The 18,504-nt window shown below is 33.8% G+C and overlaps 1 protein-coding gene across 2 annotated transcripts in view; it reads left to right on the top strand.

The window, feature by feature from the left end:
* The first annotated feature begins 4,477 nt into the window (after positions 1–4,477).
* The window catches only part of LOC100265030 (uncharacterized), a 47,211-nt gene continuing 33,184 nt past the window's right edge, over positions 4,478–18,504 (top strand). Inside the window, exons 1-13 of one of the 2 annotated variants that reach the window (XM_010656979.3) lie at positions 4,478–4,749; positions 9,199–9,583; positions 13,925–14,041; positions 14,143–14,222; positions 14,486–14,632; positions 14,720–14,868; positions 14,947–15,077; positions 15,208–15,330; positions 15,467–15,540; positions 16,132–16,722; positions 16,900–17,011; positions 17,165–17,302; positions 18,023–18,352. In XM_010656979.3, coding sequence (XP_010655281.1) covers positions 4,613–4,749; positions 9,199–9,583; positions 13,925–14,041; positions 14,143–14,222; positions 14,486–14,632; positions 14,720–14,868; positions 14,947–15,077; positions 15,208–15,330; positions 15,467–15,540; positions 16,132–16,722; positions 16,900–17,011; positions 17,165–17,302; positions 18,023–18,352 — 2,514 coding nt within the window. In that variant the 5' untranslated portion in view covers positions 4,478–4,612. The remainder of the gene's footprint in view (positions 4,750–9,198; positions 9,584–13,924; positions 14,042–14,142; positions 14,223–14,485; positions 14,633–14,719; positions 14,869–14,946; positions 15,078–15,207; positions 15,331–15,466; positions 15,541–16,131; positions 16,723–16,899; positions 17,012–17,164; positions 17,303–18,022; positions 18,353–18,504) is intronic. The other variant, XM_019222267.2, reaches the window with a different exon arrangement.

The raw sequence follows: 18,504 nt of genomic DNA, 5'->3' as shown, positions 1-18,504 counted from the left end.
ATAAATGGTTATTTGATTTAAAGGGATGAAATCATCCCCAACCTATATAAATAATCCTCCACCTTTCTTCACCCTGAAAATACTCATTTTGGACAAAAATGCCTTTACTTTTTTGTTGCAAAAACTTTTTTTTTATTTTTAAACACACAAGTAAATAATCAAAATATTGAAAAATATTAATGTAAAAAATAAGTTAATCTTTAAATTTTAAAATGGAAAAGATTAGTTATAAATATATAGTCTCGTCCATAAGCTACTTCATTGTGGTGTCTCTCAATCTTGAGAAAATATTGAGCTTATAACAAAGTTAGTAGTAGTTTTGACCTATGGGTGAGATTGTAAGTTGATTATATATTTCTTATGGATTAAGCCTTTATTAATGGAAGTCAATATCAACAGGAATTCTCAATAAATGTACCATGATATTTCATGAGATTGCGACAAAGTATATTCTTAGGTGATCCTAAGGAGGCGTGTTTATATAAATTACGACTATAGTAGTTTTGTTGGGATTGAACCCTAAAAAACATGACATGATGAAATAGATTAAGATTCATTTATAAATTTATTTATTTATGTTTGTTGGTTTCCTTTTATTATTTAATTTGCATTGATTAGTTATTTAAGCATGCATGCCTCATATCACTTGCATTGTATATGACTTGAGTGCATTAGGAGTTGAACAAAAGATCCAAATCATGAGTTCTTTGTAGAGTAATGAGTTGCCCATAGTTGATTCATGGATTTGGGTTATCCATCTAAGGCTGTAATATACTACATCTTAATTAGACAAATGACTTGTTTTGGTTGTTGGGACGATTTTCCCATGATGAGTGCACTAGTGTATGTGATGCACACTGGATAGGACATATAATGAATCATGACGTAAGACTATTAACTATTATGATTTACCAAACTACTATACTACATGAACTTTTAACCTTGAGAGGATATTGAGTCTATGCCAAGGTCAACAAGAGACTTTGACTTATGAATGAAACGCTAAAGTAGTGATATATCCTTATATATTGGGTCATTGTTAATAGAGGCTAGTGATAATAGGTATTCTCAATAGAGACACCATGATATTTTATGGGATTAAAACAGTATGTCCTCTTAGGTTATCCAAATGACATGCGATCTAGAAGATTAGTCATAACATTTCCTTTAGTGGGAAATTGGCATAAGTTCCTTGGAGTTAGAGTAGGTAAATTGATCACATAATAAGTAGGATATGTAATTCAAGGATTGAATAGATAACCTTGATAGGTGATAACACTACCTTGTTAAATTACAGACACTTGTTCATTGGGAGTCTGCATGTAGTGGATAGTAAGTCCTGGACTCAAGTTACATCTTGTTGTTATTTACATAAGACATTGAAGTCTAGTTGATTCTTTTTTGTGAAATGTTGAATCAACTTCAAAATTGGATTATGAAGAAGCCAACACTGCTATAGGTCCTAATTGACCCTACTCTGAGCACATATACCATGATGACACGTTTTATTATGGTTAGATTAGCTCCATGTTCACATTTGTGCATAAGGGTATTTTGGTAATTATGCAAAGTTGCACAAGAGATAGTGAAAAAGTTCTTTAGATTGACCTAATTGATTAATTAGATGACCCTATCTAGTTAATTAATCAACCATTGCCTTTTTTTGAGTTAGATTAAGTGACCCAAACCTTGGTGATTGCTATATAGGCAATGAGAGATATTACCCTTATCTTAGATGATAGTAGTTTTTTAGAACTCAAAGATTGTCATTATATTCCTAAGCGTAGAAAGAATTTGATTTTGGTTTCTAATCTATGTAAACTAAATTATTCAATGGCTTTTAGTAATAAACAAGTTTTATTAAGATGAATGATTTGTTTATATGCTTAAAATCATTGGTTGATAATCTTTATCATGCATCTCCCTTATTTCTTTTGCCAAGTAATGAAAATAATCATGACTTACTTCAAAGAAAGGAATATAGTACTAATTAACCGCAACTTTGGCACTTGCACCTAGGTCATATTAATCTCAATAGGATTTAAAGACTGGTTAAGTTTAGAATATTACACTATTTGATTCAAGAGGATTTTCTAGTCTATAAATCTTGTATAGAAGATAAAATGAGTAAGAGACTCTTTAATGCTAAAGGAGATAGAGTTAAGGGGTGTTTGGAGTTAGTGCATATTGACGTGTGTGGACCTTTTAATGAAAACCAATGAGTATTGTAGCTATTGTGATATTAAAAGGTTGAATAATTAAATTGATAAATTATTTAGAAGCATTTTTAGAGTGTTGGAAAATACAAATAGTAAAAAAAAGAAGATATTATGAATGCAATAATGAATTAATTAAATAAGCCTTTTTTTTTATCCATTTGAGGCATTTCAGTATCTATAAAGAAAATTGGAGTTGTGTTATGATAATCAATTTCATAAATATTATTATTTTTGTCCACAAATAAAATGGAAAATAATATACAATTATTTTAGATAATAGAAATCATTGATTACAAAGATAATCGGTAATTAATTTGAGGTTAATTTTTCTCTTATACATAAATGGTAATGGATGAAAAAAGCAATCATCGACTAATAATTCCACTCCTTAGATCCATAATACATGAATCCATTAAAACAATGATAACGAGGGGCATGTAGGAATAGTTTGTTGCACAAGCAAGGAGTTTATCGAGTCATATAACCCAAATACCATTCTCGCGATATCTTGTTACTTAATCACTACAACACTTAACGAACCATGACCTATTGAAAAATATATCCAAATAAGCACGTGGGAGCATTAAGTCAACAATTGTAATGTGATCAATCCTTGAAATGGTCAATGGTTCCAAAATAGTGGAAGTATCAATTAGAGTGAAGGTACTTCATTGCATGGAGGGGTAGTACATTGGCATATCTTTCCATGGCACTACTATACCATTCCTATGCATGACAATTTTTAGAAGGCAACATGTATGAATGCAACTAAACTATATGTGAATAATAATCAAGGGCTCTTGTAGAGAGACTGCTTAAATGGAATAGATGACTATGTTGAGATTTAGTGAAGCACTTGAAGCAATAACAAAGAGGGATGTGTAAGGCTAATTCATTGCAAGAGCAAGGAGTCTACCAACTCATATAACTCAAACATCTCTCTCTTGCTAACACGTCACTTGAGCACTACGACACCCAACTAATTATGATCCATTGAAAGATATACCCTAACAAGCATAGAGAAGAATCAAGTGAAATTGTGTAAGCATTGTTAGATTGGATAATAAAACTAACAATTGTTATGCAAACAATCCCTTGGTATGGTTGCTCGCTCCAAAATAATGGAGGTATAAATTAGAATGAAGGTACATGATGCTCATTGCATAGGGAAGTAGTATAGTAACATGTTTTTCCATGGACAATGCTATACTAAAGGTATATGCAAATCCCTCTAGGTGGCAATCTCCATTGGATTGCAAGTATGAATGCAATAAGGCTATTTGTGAATGATCGAGGGCTCTTAATAAAAAGGAATATTTGATTAAAAAAGATGAAATGAACATGATTTTGTAAAAGTACTTCCTCCCATATTTCAACTTGAAAAGTAACTCGTTTTTTTTTTTTTACATAAATGACCTTCACCATTTGAATTATTTTCATATAAATTTTGCAATATCATGTTATTTTCACAATGAAAGATGAATGATATGTATTTGTAAATAAGGGTTCATGTTTTAGGCTGAAACATGTGGAAGGTTATATTTATAAATTTGATATTGTTTCATATCTTTTAATCAATTAATCATCATATAAAAGAGAATGATTAGAATGAGATAGATATAATAGTTGGAAGTTACATATTAGTATGCCATTTTAACGAGCAATGTTCTGACAAAGACATGTATAATCTTAATGTATGACGACGCTAATAACATTTAATCATGAACTAGTCATTAGAAGATACTAAATACTTATAAAGTTAGTAGAGATTAATTGGAATGAGAGGGACACAGAGCTCCCTTGCATGAGAAAGTTGCATATCGATATGCTCATGCCATGGGCAATGAAGGGTGTGCAACCCCAACATGCAACATGGACACATATTTTGAAGCATAACAAAATATAACCTCGAAAAAAAAAGAGACATGATAATGATTTTCAACTATTATCAATTACACACCAATAACACCCGTTTATTACTATTTTTCAATGTGAATAAATAAAAATAATTACACATAATACAAAATAAGGACAACATTATAAATAAAAAATAGTCCTAAAAATTAATCTAAATTTAATACTTTTTATAAACCGATGACACAACTTAAAGGAGCAATTGAATGACTGAATCCACTATTAACATGATTATATTTTCATAAAATAAATTAATTGAAATTTTTTATTTCTGTCAAAGAGATTAATCGAAGACAAAAACAAAAAATCGGAGAAATCAAATAATTTTGGTTATAAGATAAAGATGCTTAGGGCATAATTTCCCCTTGGCGGGAGAAAGAGAGAGAGTTGGGAAAGTCGTTCCACTCAGTCACACGCTCTCTCTCCTTCCTCCCTCTAAAATCATTGTATTTGATCAGGCAAAACGACGCCGTTTTGCAATGGCGAAGAAGGTAGCGACCAGGAGAGAGCTCCTGGTCCGATGGAGAGGCATCGAGGAAGTCATCGGCGATGGCGGCGACGACGTTTTGCCCGACACTCCAAAACGGCGCCGTCTCCAGCGCCTGAAAGAGGACTGGTGAATGCCACTTTTACTCCCTCACGGCGTTTCCATTGTTTTCGTCTTCACCCTCTGTTTGGTTATCGGGAGAAACGATGAAAGAAAAAAATGATTTTTTCCTTTATTTTTTCCTTTCCTTTCCTTGAAAAAATAAAAATAAAATTCTTGTGTTTTGTGTTGTATTCGGTTTAATTGAGAAGAATTTATCGTTTTCTCGGATCACGAGCGGTGTAAATATTTGGGAAGCTTGAATTTTGAGTTCCTTTGTTTTCCGGTCTTATATTGGCAATGGTTTTGTTGCTTACTGTGCTTTTCTCAGTGATCGGATCGAGTTTTGGTGGTTTCTTGCCTTTTCAATTTGGAGTCCTTTTGGTTACCTGGAAAATGGAGGGAATGACACAAAAGGATACGATTTTGGTTTTTGTGTTTTATGTTGTATCGGGCTTAGTTCAGTGGAGCTTGTTTTGTATCGGGTTATAAGTGCGGAAAATATTTGATTAGTGAATTTTGGATTCTCATATTTTCCTGCATTATTTCTGCAATCAAACGGAGGTTTTATTATTAGTGTGTTCTTGCTTTTTTGCTGTAGAGTCTGTTTAGTTACCGGCAATTTGGTGGAAATGAAGAAAAAAAGATACAATTTTGATTCTTGCGTTTTATGTTGGATCCGGCATAGTTAAGTCGAGTCTGTCTTGTTTCAGAAAACGAGTGTGGAGATTTTTTTGATTAATGAAGTTTGGGTTCCTATATTTTCCTGCATTTTCTCGGCAGTCAAAAGGCGGTCTTGTTGTTTAATGAGTTTTTCTTGGTAATGGAAATGCGGTAGTGTTTTCTTCATCGTCATTATCTTCTTTTTGAATTTTTATATTTTATTCTTGGCCTGCAGTCTGTTCCTTTATAGACAAAAAGGTGGAAAATGAAAAAAGAGATTTAATTCTTAATTTTTCCTTTTGTGTATTTGCTGTATCAGACTTAGTTGAGTGAAGTTTGTTTTGTATTAGATTATGAGAAGGCAAATTTTTTGATTAGTGAGTTTTAGGTTTTTATATTGTGCTGCATTATCTTGGCAACCAAATGGCGGTTCTATTGTTTAATGTGTTTGTATTGGTAATTGAATTGAGTTTTAGTGGTTTTTTTTCTTTCCGATTTGGTTTGGGTTTAGTTGAGGGGAGTTTCTTGTTGTTTTGGATCAGGGGTGCTGGAAACTTTTGATTCGAGAATTTTGGTTTAATTTTTTAATTCTTTTCCTGCATTATCCTGGCAACCAAAAGGAGATTTTATTGTTTGGTGTGTTTTGTCAGTGATCAAATTGAGTTTTAGTGTTGGTCTTGCCTTTTCTTTGAGAGCCTATTTAGAGTTTGGTTACCAGAAAATGGAGGAAACAAGGAAAAATAATACAATTTTGATTTTTTGTGTTTATATTGTATTGGGCTTAAATGAATGGAGTTTCTTTTGTCTCACATAATGGGGGTGGAAATTTTTTGCTGGGTCAATTTTGGGTTCTTTTGTTTTCCTACATTATCTCACCAACCAATGGACTCAGTGGTGAGATTTCATTTTATTGTGTTTTTATTTTTAAATTTTAAATTTTATTTATTTATTTTTATGTTTGGATTAGAGTCTGTTTAGTTATGGAGAAAATGGTGGAGTTTCTTTTTGTTCCACGTTGACGGGAGAATTTTGAATTGATGAATTTTGGATACTTAAGTTTTCATGCATTATCTTGGTAACCAACCAGAGTTTTTATTGTTTAATGTGTTTTTCTTGGTGACTGACTTGAATTCTAGTGTTCTTTTTTGTTGTTTGTTTAGAATCTGTTCAGTTACCAAGAAAACAGAGGTAACTAAAAGGAAGACAGAATTTTGATGCCTCTGTTTTTATGTTTTTTCTTAAGAGTAGAAATTGGCTCCACAAAGCCAGATGGCTATGTCTGGGTCAATTGAGCAAAACACCTTTTTTGATTAGTATTTTTTTTCCATGTCCTAAAATTTAATTTACTCTTAATTTCTTTTCTTCCCTGCATTTTCTTGAAAAAAAACTGAGGGTTGAACTTTCATTTATGATTATCTCCAGTTGTGTTTCCAAACTTGTGTATTGTAAAGTAAAACAATTTTTTTTTGATAGGCAAATAAGAGATTGTATTAGAAAAGCCTAGAAGAGGCGAAAAGAGTACACACGAAGTATACAAGCAACACCCAAGAAGCTAGGCAAAAGAGAGAAAAAAACCTTTCTCCTATCTAGACAAAAGCCACTCTATAAAATCAATTAAGGACAAAGAATGATCCTCTAAATACACCTTACCCCAATTCACAAAAGTGTACAAAAAAGAAAGTTTTAAAGCTTGGTCAGAACGTTCAGTGTCATTGAATACTCTTTCATTTCTTTCCTTCCATAAGGTTGTAAAATAAAACTATTGTTTGAATTTTCTTTAATTTTGTTTATAAAAAGTAATGAAAAGTGCTCCTTAACAAAGCCAAATAGTCGTATCAGGTTGGTTGAGTGTAAATTTTAAAGATGTAAGTTGACATTCTATCAGCAATCAAACTTGAGCATTAGTGTGCTTATAGATTGAAATGTTTGTCTATGATTAGTGCTTTCTTTTTTATGATAAGCATTTGTCTTTATTATAGGTGATGCAAAGCCCCAGTGTGCTTTTATTTTATTTTTATCTCAATTGCTGATGTAGCAAAATGTAAGGCTGTGATTAGGTTTTTTTTCCCCCCATAACATGGAATTCACACTGACAGTGAGACGTTTATCTCAACTGCTAGTGGGTGATATGGGCCACCATCCCTCTTCTCTACACCATTTTAAATACGTCATGCTATGATTTTTTTTTTTTCCCCTTGATAGTGGGGAATCCATCTTGACTGCTAGACATTTATCTCAGCTACTAGTGGGTGACATAGGCCGCCATCACTTTTCTCTACACCACTTAAATACCCTGGGTTATGAATAGTTTTTTTTTCTCCAATGGCCGGGAATCCACCCAGGCAGGGGGAACATTTATCTCAACTGCAAGTGGGTGATATGGGCTGCCATCCTTCTTCTTTGTACCACATAAATATTAGGGATGCTCGAACTTGGGACCTTTGGTTCATTGCTATTTGCTAGGTGGCACTACTGTGTAGCTACCCTTTGACGGCCGTTTGTTTATGATATTACTTGTGCAGTTATGATTTTATCACATGGTTCTTTATGCAATGCACTGGAACATCAAAGAAAAGTTGGAATTTTATATGCTTTGTATGATTGAGTTTGTTTCCGTTTGAATGATAAAAATGTAGGAAAAGAAAAGAATTTAACATTTTGAATTTTAAAATTTTAATTATTTGGTAAACCAGAAAACAACCTTGTATTACCTTAGTTGTGGTGAATTTTTTATTCTTTGGTAAGATGATGACAAGCTTTTTTCATGTGATGGTGAACACTTAAATTGTGCATTCATCATCCAAATATCACATAGTTGGAAATTTCATGGTATCTTTAATTTTGATTACTACTTTTTAGTATGGGGAAATCTTTAGATGGCTTACCCATTGAAAGTATATACCTTTTTAAGAATGTGAAACACTGTATTTTAGAGGTTCATATTCTTCCATTTCCTCGTTGTTCCTCACACCTAGTTATACCTTATTCATGCTTGTAGCTTGAAAGTTTGTCATATTCTTTTTTTACTTGTCTTTTGTTTTTCATGGGGTTGTGGCACAGATTATTTTAATTAGCAAAGACGGATTGGGTCCTCCCAAGGAGCATCTTTGACATGTTATCTACTAATTTTAATGGTTTTGGATCTTCTAAGAGAGGGATTGTTTTGATGGCAAGCTGCGTGCATCGCTTTAATTTGGGTGGTGTGGCGGGAAAGAAATGCAAGGATTTTTGAGGATAAAGCAAGGAATTCAGAGAACTTTTGGGACTCTATTCATTTCCTTGCTTCTCTTTGGGCTTTTTGTTCTAAGGTTTTTAAGGGGATTCCCCTTAATGTGTTACAACTTGATTGGTTAGCGGCATGTAATCCCAATGGGTTGGTCTAACTAGAGAGTTTGCTTGTTTTTACTTTGTATTTTCTTATATTTGATTCCTTGTAGTTTTGTTTTTCTTTGGTGGGAGGATTCCTCATCCTTCTCTTGTACTTTTTTTTTTCAATATATTCCTTTGTAGTTTCCTATCAAAAAAAAAAAAATAAAATTTGTCTTTTGTTTTCATTCTTTTTCCTTCCCCTGTCTCTCTATCCATACCATTGGATCCACAACCAAATTGTGGACTTTCTTATGGAAAAGCATGTTCATGTTAACAATAGTTGTCTGTGTTATTAACTTTATTATTTTACTGTGCTTTAACCCTTTTTAAAATTTGCTTATAAATATTTTTTTTTATTAAAGTCTATTTTAGGTCTCAATCTATTTTTTTTTTCTTTGCTGTCTCTTACCATCTAACAAGGAATCTTTTTTCATGTTTTGAGTTCAGGTTTTCAGATGCATTTAACTTCTTGATTGATTTACCTAGTGAAGATCATATTTGGTGTGGCTCCTGGGAGTTAATGGGGCCTCTTTTGGAAACTTTCTATAATTACTCAACCGATGAGTCTAATGATTCTCCTCTCAAACTTTTATGGAAGAGGATGTCTGTAGAAATGCGGAAATGCACACTATGCATCTCTCAGCATCATCAAGCTCAAGATATGTACAGTATGGAGTATGATTCCAGTTCCATTAGTCCCCTTCTTTCAGTGCTTCGAAGCCTTGATGAAGAAAGGGTTGGTCAGCACTTGAAAGAGATCAATGCAAGATTAGCTGGGGGAGAATATATCCCTGAGCGTGACAATGCTGAAGTTGTTAGTGTCATGTTTGAGGTATTTATGTCGTTTTGATCTTTGACTTTTTCCTTGCACTCGTGTTTTAATCCTTAATGCGATGATTTACACTTCTATTTTTTTCCCGTCATAAATGTTGATTCTTGGTAGCTTCTGTTGCATTTTTTTTTTTGGTTCAGAATATAGGAAATCTCATTCATCTGAAAAAGGCGTCTTATGTCTTCTTGGTATACAAGTAACCTGAATACCATCTTCACAAATAAGTTACATCAGATGGAAAATTATAAGACCAAATATGTTAAAACCTAAAGATAAGCTTGGTTGGAAATAACATCTACCAACTTATTAGTTATGCAGAAAACACACGAGCAAAATTATTGAACTCAGATAAAGTCTGTTTCACATCCTGAATAAGCATCTGAATGCACAACCTGGTATTCCTGACATTATTCACAAGGTTAATTACAGTTTGGGGATTTTCTATATTGTCCTTGGGGCTTTGGCATAAGCTCTTCAGTTTAGCCCATATGGATTGGGTGCCACCTAGAAGTATCGGAGACATGTTGATTATCTCTTTTAGAGGATTGGGGAATTCATTGAGAGGCAAGACTCTTTGACAAATTGCTTGCCTCACTATTATTTGGATTGTGTGGCACGAAAGAAATGTTAGGACTTTTGAGGAAGCCTCTTGCTCTGTTGCTTTTAAGGAAGTTCCACTTAATTTTTTCGATTAAGTTGGCTTTCGGTTTGTAATTCTTAGAGGGTGGATAACATTATGAGAAGTTGTACTTGGTTTTATGTTATTTTGTGTTGTTCTAATTGTATGGTGGAGTATACTCTATTTTTGATTTGGTGTTGTATGTTTGTGAGAAGGACCCCTCATCCTTCTCTCTTTCTTATGTCAATAAAATTTATCTTCATTTTTGATCAAAAAAAAAAAAAAAAAAAATTGCAATTTGGAGATGTCCTTCAATCTCATTTTTCCTGAAAAGATGCAATCTTCAAGCTCAAATATCAATTACAGAAGTCGTACTAGAATGAGGTTTAGCAATACAATGAAAAAAAAAAAAAGGAAGAAAAAATTAGCAACATTGCCAAAATATTTTGTAGTAGCAAACTTGATAACCCCATATTTATAACATAATATCAACTTGAAGCATTACTAAAAGAGTGAAGGCTCCTCTTTAGTTGTTGCTTTCCATTATGAAGGATTTTATGACTAATTGCATGGGGATTCAATACAATCCTCTTGAGATTCTTCAAAATAAGGGCAATGTGTCACCATTCACTGCTGTAGACTGTACGATTAGCAGGTTCTGTTTGTGGTCATGGAGAGCCTATTAGTTATTTGGACCTCCTTCTTGGGATGATCTAATAACACTTGATTTTTAGGATCCAACAACTTTGGATTGCCAACAATCATATAATCTACCTAGTATTTTCATGTGGATCTCTTAGATAGGATAATTTATTTATGGTTCTTATCTTTTACTTGCAAGCTGTGACTACCAGATATAAGGTGATTATGGAGGCTTGACTACTCTTATTCAATATTGTCCCTAATGTATCTATTGCCCTTTGAGTTATGGCTTTTCTAGAGCTGGAAGCCTCTGCAATATTTTTTATATTTTTGTAGATTGCATAATTTTTCCATAACATCTACCTATTTAACCTATGTTTAGTTTTGGTGAATTCATGTTCAAATTTGTGTCAGTGTTTTTTCTAGGACTAAGTTATTTTTTCGCTTTTCTTTTTCCTTTTTTCTTCTTTGATAAGTAGGACTAAGTTCTTCTTGTGTGTGTTTTTGCTACTATCCATATATTTCTTGGTTTTGCTCTATGATATCTTGACCCTTCAATTTTCCCAAGGTTCTTGTGTCAATGCAACATTATAATGGGTGCAGGTATGGCATCCTTGTCGGATATGTGTCTTTAGTTCTGACACCGTTGATTGATTTCTAAGTAATTTGTTTTTTCTTTTTTGTGTGTAATGATGAAAAACCTTGTACATTTTGTATCTTAGGCGTTTGAGAGAAAATGCGTTTTCATGGGGAAGTGAAGTCAGAAATATAGGTCAATTTTTAAGTCTATTAGCAAACTTTGTTAATTTTAAAATGATATAGAGATGTCACTATCTTATTTATTTATTTTTTATCAGAAACAAACAGATTTTTATTAAAATGAAGGAGAAGGATGAGAAATCCTTCCCTACTTTACAAAACCTGATCAAAACAATAGAAAAGAAATAACTCCCCAGTATACATCAAACAACTCGATATTGCTATTTTAACCCTTTGGATCTAGATGTCGACATCCAATCAAGTTGAATTATGTTGAGAGGAATGCCCTAGAAAGCTATAGTAGAGGCCCAAAAAGATGAAAAGAAGTAAACTAGATCCCATATTGTTTCAGTAGACCTTCACTTGTCCTAAAAAATCCTTGTATTTATTTCCTATATACTATTTAAATCAATGAAGACAAACGATTTGCCGAAGAACTTTGCGTTTAGAAATGTTCCAAAAACCATAAAAGAAATGGTGAACATGTCACTAACACTTCTAGGAGGTATCTAAGCCAAATTGGCTGAACTAAATAGTTTGTGCCATAACTCTAAAGTCATCGTGTAATGTAAAAAGAGGTGATCTATTAATTCTCCACTGCCCGTACATAGAGTGCAAACATTTGGACTAAGGGCCTTGAAAGGCCTTCCTCACTTGAAGCAAGTTGTTATTAACCTTTTTATTGGCTACTAATTAAGCAAATACCTTGACCTTTGATGAAGCTTTTGATTTCCATATGAAATTTGGAAGGGAGAAGATGACTTGATTTGATTGATTAGATAAGTCTAAGAAGAAAGCTTTGATCAAAGATAAACTGAAAGATGATAAAGACTAGGTTCTCACATATGGGAAAGACAGTGGTAAGTTAACATGATTGAGAATAGTCAAATAAAGCCTTCATCAACAGAGCGCCTAACAAAAAGGGTGCAAGCTAGTACACATGGAGTATATACAAGGCACACCACTTCAGAAAACAAGAAAACCTAGACCAACCCAAGGCTAAACTATCCTCAAAATCCATCCAAGAATTTACATTAACTACCTTCAAGTCTCTATCCCATAAGAACAATTTGAAGAAAGAATCCTTCTCCATTGAGTTTGAATCTTTACCCCTTCAAAATTTCTTCTATTTCTTTCTTTTCATGTTGTCCAACATAAACAAAGGGGTGCCAAATTTCACACTTCCTTGTGACTCTTGGCCACAAGACCACCATTCTGCACTCAATATATAAACTAGATCAATACTTTGACTAAATTGAAATAGTGACTGATTAAGTGGTTAAAGATGTAAATAATAAAATAAAATCAGTTATGGAGATAAGTATGCAGGTTGTACTTCAAATAGTTTAATTTTATCCACATACAAGTACAAAACTTCTTGTAAAAAAGATAAATATTGTTTTAGTTTGATGAAAACATTTTAATTTAAAATTTAAAGTTGCACTACTTGTACTAACAAATTGTTATTTAAGACTTATTGATGGGAGAAAGCCTTTTTAAAGTATATTCAAGAAAGGGAAGAAAAAGAATAAATAAACTTTAAGTGACTTGGTATTAATTGGAATTAAATTAAGATTAGTATTTTTTGTATTTCAATTAGCTAATTATTAGAATTATACTAGGAGTATTGGAATTAGAGCCATAATAAGTTATTAGAATCTTAGTAAATTTGAATTTCTTAGAGAGGCTTATAAATAAGGCTAATTGATTTAAATCAAGATAGAGTGATTAAATAATATTTGTTCCTTTTGCATGTGTTGCATTGTTCAATAGTGAGACTCCATTGATTTTTTTCCCCTTCTCCTAGGTGAGACTCCTAGAAGGCCTTAGTAAGACTCTAAGACAACCCTTTTAGGATTGTCTTACATCACGTATACGATTCCCCAATAGATCTTAACAGAAGTTTGAAATTTCAAAAAATAAAAATTTGACCAAAAAATGACATCTTTTTGTTAATCTCCTCTATGCCTTAAAATTATATGATTTTGCATTAATCGCAATTGATAGGATAGATACAGTAAAGAACAAAGTAGATATATTTCTCAATCACATAAATATTTAGTTTTTTTAGCCATATCTAATTTCACATACCTGTTATAGAGATCATTTTTAGCCAAGTCTCCATATCTTAAAACTTGGGAACTAGAAGAGTGGATAAGCATAATTTCGCAACTGAACTTTTGTAATATGGGTTTTGCTTGCTTTTGTTCTAAAGAACATAAATTTTATGCGTTTTTTTTTCTTTTTTTAATTCTAGTGTCTGATATTTTTTGCACATGTAAGGAATTGGATCTTGGTAATTGTGGTTGTGTTTCCAACAGGTTTTGACATTCCCCTGCCTGTTCGATGACCAGTCCTTGGTCACTGAGTTTCAAATATTTATTGAAACAATCGATGATAAGCATGAACTGACTTTGGAAGGACATCAACAATACCCTGTACGGATTTTTGTTTTTGGATGATTTGTTTGTGCATTCTATTCATTGGCTTTCAATTCATTTCATATATTTACCTTGTCAATCAAACTGATTTACTGCAGGGTGTTTATGCATTATTTTTCTTTAAAAGAAGAGTACGTACCATTGGTCATCGCTTGGCTGGATATCTTGGAAAATTAAGGTATAGCTGACTAATGCTAACTGTGATAATGCTGTTGGTTATTTGTTTAATTGCTGTGGATTCATTGAGGTCTGTTGCTAAACAGAGAACATCTAAGGACACTCGCTTCTAGCTTGAAACATGGGCTCTCAAAATTCCAAGTGCTTGTTAATTGTCTTATTTAGTAGGGTACTTTAAGATAAGATTCTGTTTGAAACTTTACTTTTGCTTCATGGCCATGTATATCCCGGTTCTAATTTATACATTAATCTAATTGTGTGTAGGGAAGCAACAGAATTGGAACCCTTGCAGCCGTTTCTCAAGAAATGCATTGGCCTTTTGGAGACAGATGTTTTACCATCAACTTTTGAGACCTCAAGACCAAGAGTGCAGCTGGAGCGTATATCTGTATGGCTTGGAATCAAAGCATTGTAAGTGGTTTTGATACTGTTTTTTAGCATCTCTTTCCTTTTGTCCTTGCTTTTCTGCTGACAGTTTCTTTTTTCTGTAACTTGAAGGCTTGGGTTCTTAGAGCCTCCAGCATTAGAAGAAGGCATATTGGAACGCTATCCAATATTCTTTAGTATTGTACTCAATCATATCAGTGATGATTCACTAGAATTTTCTCATGCGGTTGTTTGTTTGAGACTGCTTTTTGAAATGCTTGGTAGGTTCAACCATTTTATTTGCCAAAAATTTTTTTCAAGACATGTTAGTGACAATTTCTTCTTTGGCTTGCTTTAAGGATATAAGCTTTGGTTGAGGTCTACATTATCTCCAACTGTGATGCGCAACACATTACTGAGTCAGTGTTTTCATACCCAAAATGAGAAGAGCCATAAAGAAATTTTTGATCTTTTTCAGCCTTTTCTGCAGGCATGCCAGTCAATCATTCTACTATCTTTTGAATAATTTTTCATTTTTACATGTATCTTCAAAGAGCCAGTGTACATTGTGCAAGCAATTTTTTACTGACATTGCTGATATTACAATCAAATCTATTCAGTCTCTTGAAGCTTTGCAAGATGGGGAACATGAACAACAACGAAGGCATTTTATTTACTTTCTTCTTCATCAAGTAAATGTGAGCAGGAACTTCAGTTCTCTAATGAGAAAAAAGGCTTGCCAGGTTCTTAATTCTTCCTCTATATTGTTAAAAGAATAGCCATTTAGTATATGTCCCTGTAATATTTTCAATTGCTCTTAGATATTTTTTCACTTTTGGATCATTAGTCTTGCTGTTTAATGCACGTTTGTATTTTCAGATAGCTCTTCTTATTATACTCCGAGGTTATAAAATGAATCCTCCGTCTCCACCCTTTGAATGTGCACATATGTGGTATGTCATTTTTGTAGTATGTGCTTGATTACAATTTGTATGTGGATGATTTTTTGCTGGTCATATGCTTTATGTATCTGCCTTGTTTGGAAAAAAACCAGAACTAGCTTTTCTTGAATACGTCTTTGGAACTTTTTCTTCAGATTAATACTTAAAGATTGAAGTTGGAACTGGGAATTTGGAGAAAAAGAAGAAATTATTTAAGTTTCACTCTCTCCTTTGGTTCAGGCAGATGTGTTATTGCAGATTGGATGGGAAAGCAGGGTCTTCCACAGAATAAATCTGTCTTAAAGGTGGAGAAAATTGGAATAAGATGAAATTTATAGAAGTTGGATAATTTTGTACTTCACCATTCTACTTCTCTTTCTCGTAAAACAGGGATAGAAACTCTCAACAAGCATTTTTTGCCCTGCAGGGCCTTTTTGATTTCCTTCCTGAAAAGAAAAAGGGGGATATTTTCTTTTCGTTTCTTTCCCACTGTTTTGTTTCTTTTTCTCCAAATCCCAGTTGCACAAGGAGTTTATTGGACAAGGATTGTGTGCAAAGACAAACTTATATATGGCTAATTTTTTATGTGATTTTATTGGACAGGGGCCCTTCTCTTGTTTCATCTCTGAAAGATTCTTCACTTGAGAATTCTCTGCGACGGCCTGCCTTTGATCTTATTGAAACTCTTATTGTGTCTGATGCTGCTGCCTTGGTAACCTCAATGCTGAATTGCTGCAAGCATCCCAGTATTGACCAAAGCATGATTATTGAGTTGGATGACGAGGAAGATGATGATGAGCTTCCTTTTGTCCTTGATGTTGAAGAGAAACATTCTAGTTCTTGGAGTGAATACAGTGAACAGAGTAAAATCACCTCTCAAGACTGTAGAAGGTGGAGGTGCATTCCGATGTTATGGCTTGAAGTTTTAGTTGAAATCAATCCCTCGGTCCTCCCAATATCAGTCTCTAAGGCTGTTTTCTGGGCTCGTTCTCGTTTTGCTTTAGTAGAACCTGAAAAGAATGCAGAAATGGAAGTTCCTGTTAAGAATTGGCTGTCTTTCTCTGCAAAAGAAATCTCATCTTCATTTGGATGGAAGGTTCCAACTGGTTCGGATGATGGTGGGGATGGGAAGGAGTCCCAAAACTCGATGAAAGTGTCAACAATGTGTATCCCTTTAATAAGAACATTTAAGAGGTTTCTAACATTTTATTTCAAAATCGTTAGCCATATCTTTATTACACTGTTGTTCCCCATATCATTACAATTTGATTTCTGTGATATATAGCCTCCATTTTTGTGTATTTTTTTGGATTAGTAAGCTAGTGGTAGCTGCATGATCTTATGAGTACTCATTCTGGAGGTGTACTACAGGTTGACTGCGCATTATATAGTTCAAATGGAGCAAGAAGAGCTTCGGAAACAGTGGATTTGGGAACCAAGGATGGGGGAGAGCTTGATCCTTTTGCTTCTGGAACCCAATGATGTACTTATTACTTATCTACATTTTGTACATCATGTAGTTTGTCCTTTATGACTGAAGTGATGTAGTAATGAATTCCTTCCTTCCTACTCCCCCTCCTCTGCATGATTGAGCTTTCACCAAGAGTCGAACATAATATTTTTCTATTTGATGCAGAATGTGAGACAAGTTGGCAAGTGTCTCTTGGAACAAGTTTCAAACATGCGTGGCCTTGCCCACTGTTTGCAGTTCCTTTGCTCCTGCACGCTGTCTATGTCAGCCACTTATAATGGCCTGAGACATGCTTTGAGACTGGTAACTCTTATTCTTGGTCTGCATTTTAGGTTGGCTTCTTGTTTTATATGACCTGACCTAAGTATATTTGTTAAACCTAGGGCTTAAATTATATTTTCTTTGTAATCTTTGGGCGTGGTCTAAGTTGTTTACAGCTTCTATTCCTTCTTCCACTGTAGATTTTGTGGACTGGTTGGGCTTTAGGTGAGGGAGACCTGTTTTTTGTTGTCCCTCTCTGTTTTCTGGTGGCGCTTTTAGGCATTCTTTGTATACTTCCTGTATACTTTGGGACACTCGTTTGGTGTTTCTCTCTATAAAATTCTCCTTTTTATCCATAAAAAACAGTATATTAGTTAAACCTGAAATCAACTAGATGGCTTTCATGCAGACCTTCTTGGATGGTCGTATGCACTCCTGTCTTTTCTTGAAGTTGCGCTCTATGCTAGTCTTTGTTTTTTTTTTTTTAATTGGTTAAGAAAACCCTCTTTTTTTCCATCACCTGTATTTGGAGAATAGATTGTTGTCCTCTAAATCAAGCACTGTGGGATGTCAGATCATACTTGTCCTATTGCAGAAGCACAAATCACAACATGATTGACAAGGGCTGATATTTTCTTGCAATAAGAGGATGCCCCTTAGCAAATAGGGGTGCCATGTGGTAGGTCTTAAAAAATGATAAGACCTTCTTGACAAGTTCTTCCTTGTTTCCCTTACAACGCTTTCTTGTTTGTGCTTTTCCAGGTCCAAGTGGATTCAGTCCTATTAAATTTTGAGACTTTACACCATTTCTTCTTTGTTTTATGCAAACTACTCAAAGAAGGGGTTATATGTACCTCAGATCCACAAAGGCATTCATCTGGTATCAAAAATATTTCAAAGTTCTCCTCACAAGGAGGATTCTTGAGGCAGCCAGCATTTGATTCTTTTCCTGAAAATGTTAATGGACATTCATCAGTGGATGACTCAAAATCTCGGGAGAAGTTCAGTTGCTTATTATCAGAAATTACATGGCCCTTTATACGCAAGTGCTTGGTTGAAGGAAAGGCATTTGTTGATTATAAAATCTCTCAGGTATTATCTCAAGCTTCTAGTTGAGTATAATGTCTGCCTTTAAATTTTATTTCCTTAGTTAACTCTTGGTTATTTGTTCGAAAATCATGCATTATTATCAAAAAGAACAAAAGCATCAGTACGGAGTGACTGCGTGTGGAGGAAAGAGGGGG

This window comes from Vitis vinifera, chromosome 9 (assembly GCF_030704535.1).
Source record: "Vitis vinifera cultivar Pinot Noir 40024 chromosome 9, ASM3070453v1".
NCBI classification, from domain to species: domain Eukaryota; kingdom Viridiplantae; phylum Streptophyta; class Magnoliopsida; order Vitales; family Vitaceae; genus Vitis; species Vitis vinifera.
Note: the sequence above shows the minus strand (reverse complement) of the source record. Positions and strands in the feature narration are given on the sequence as shown.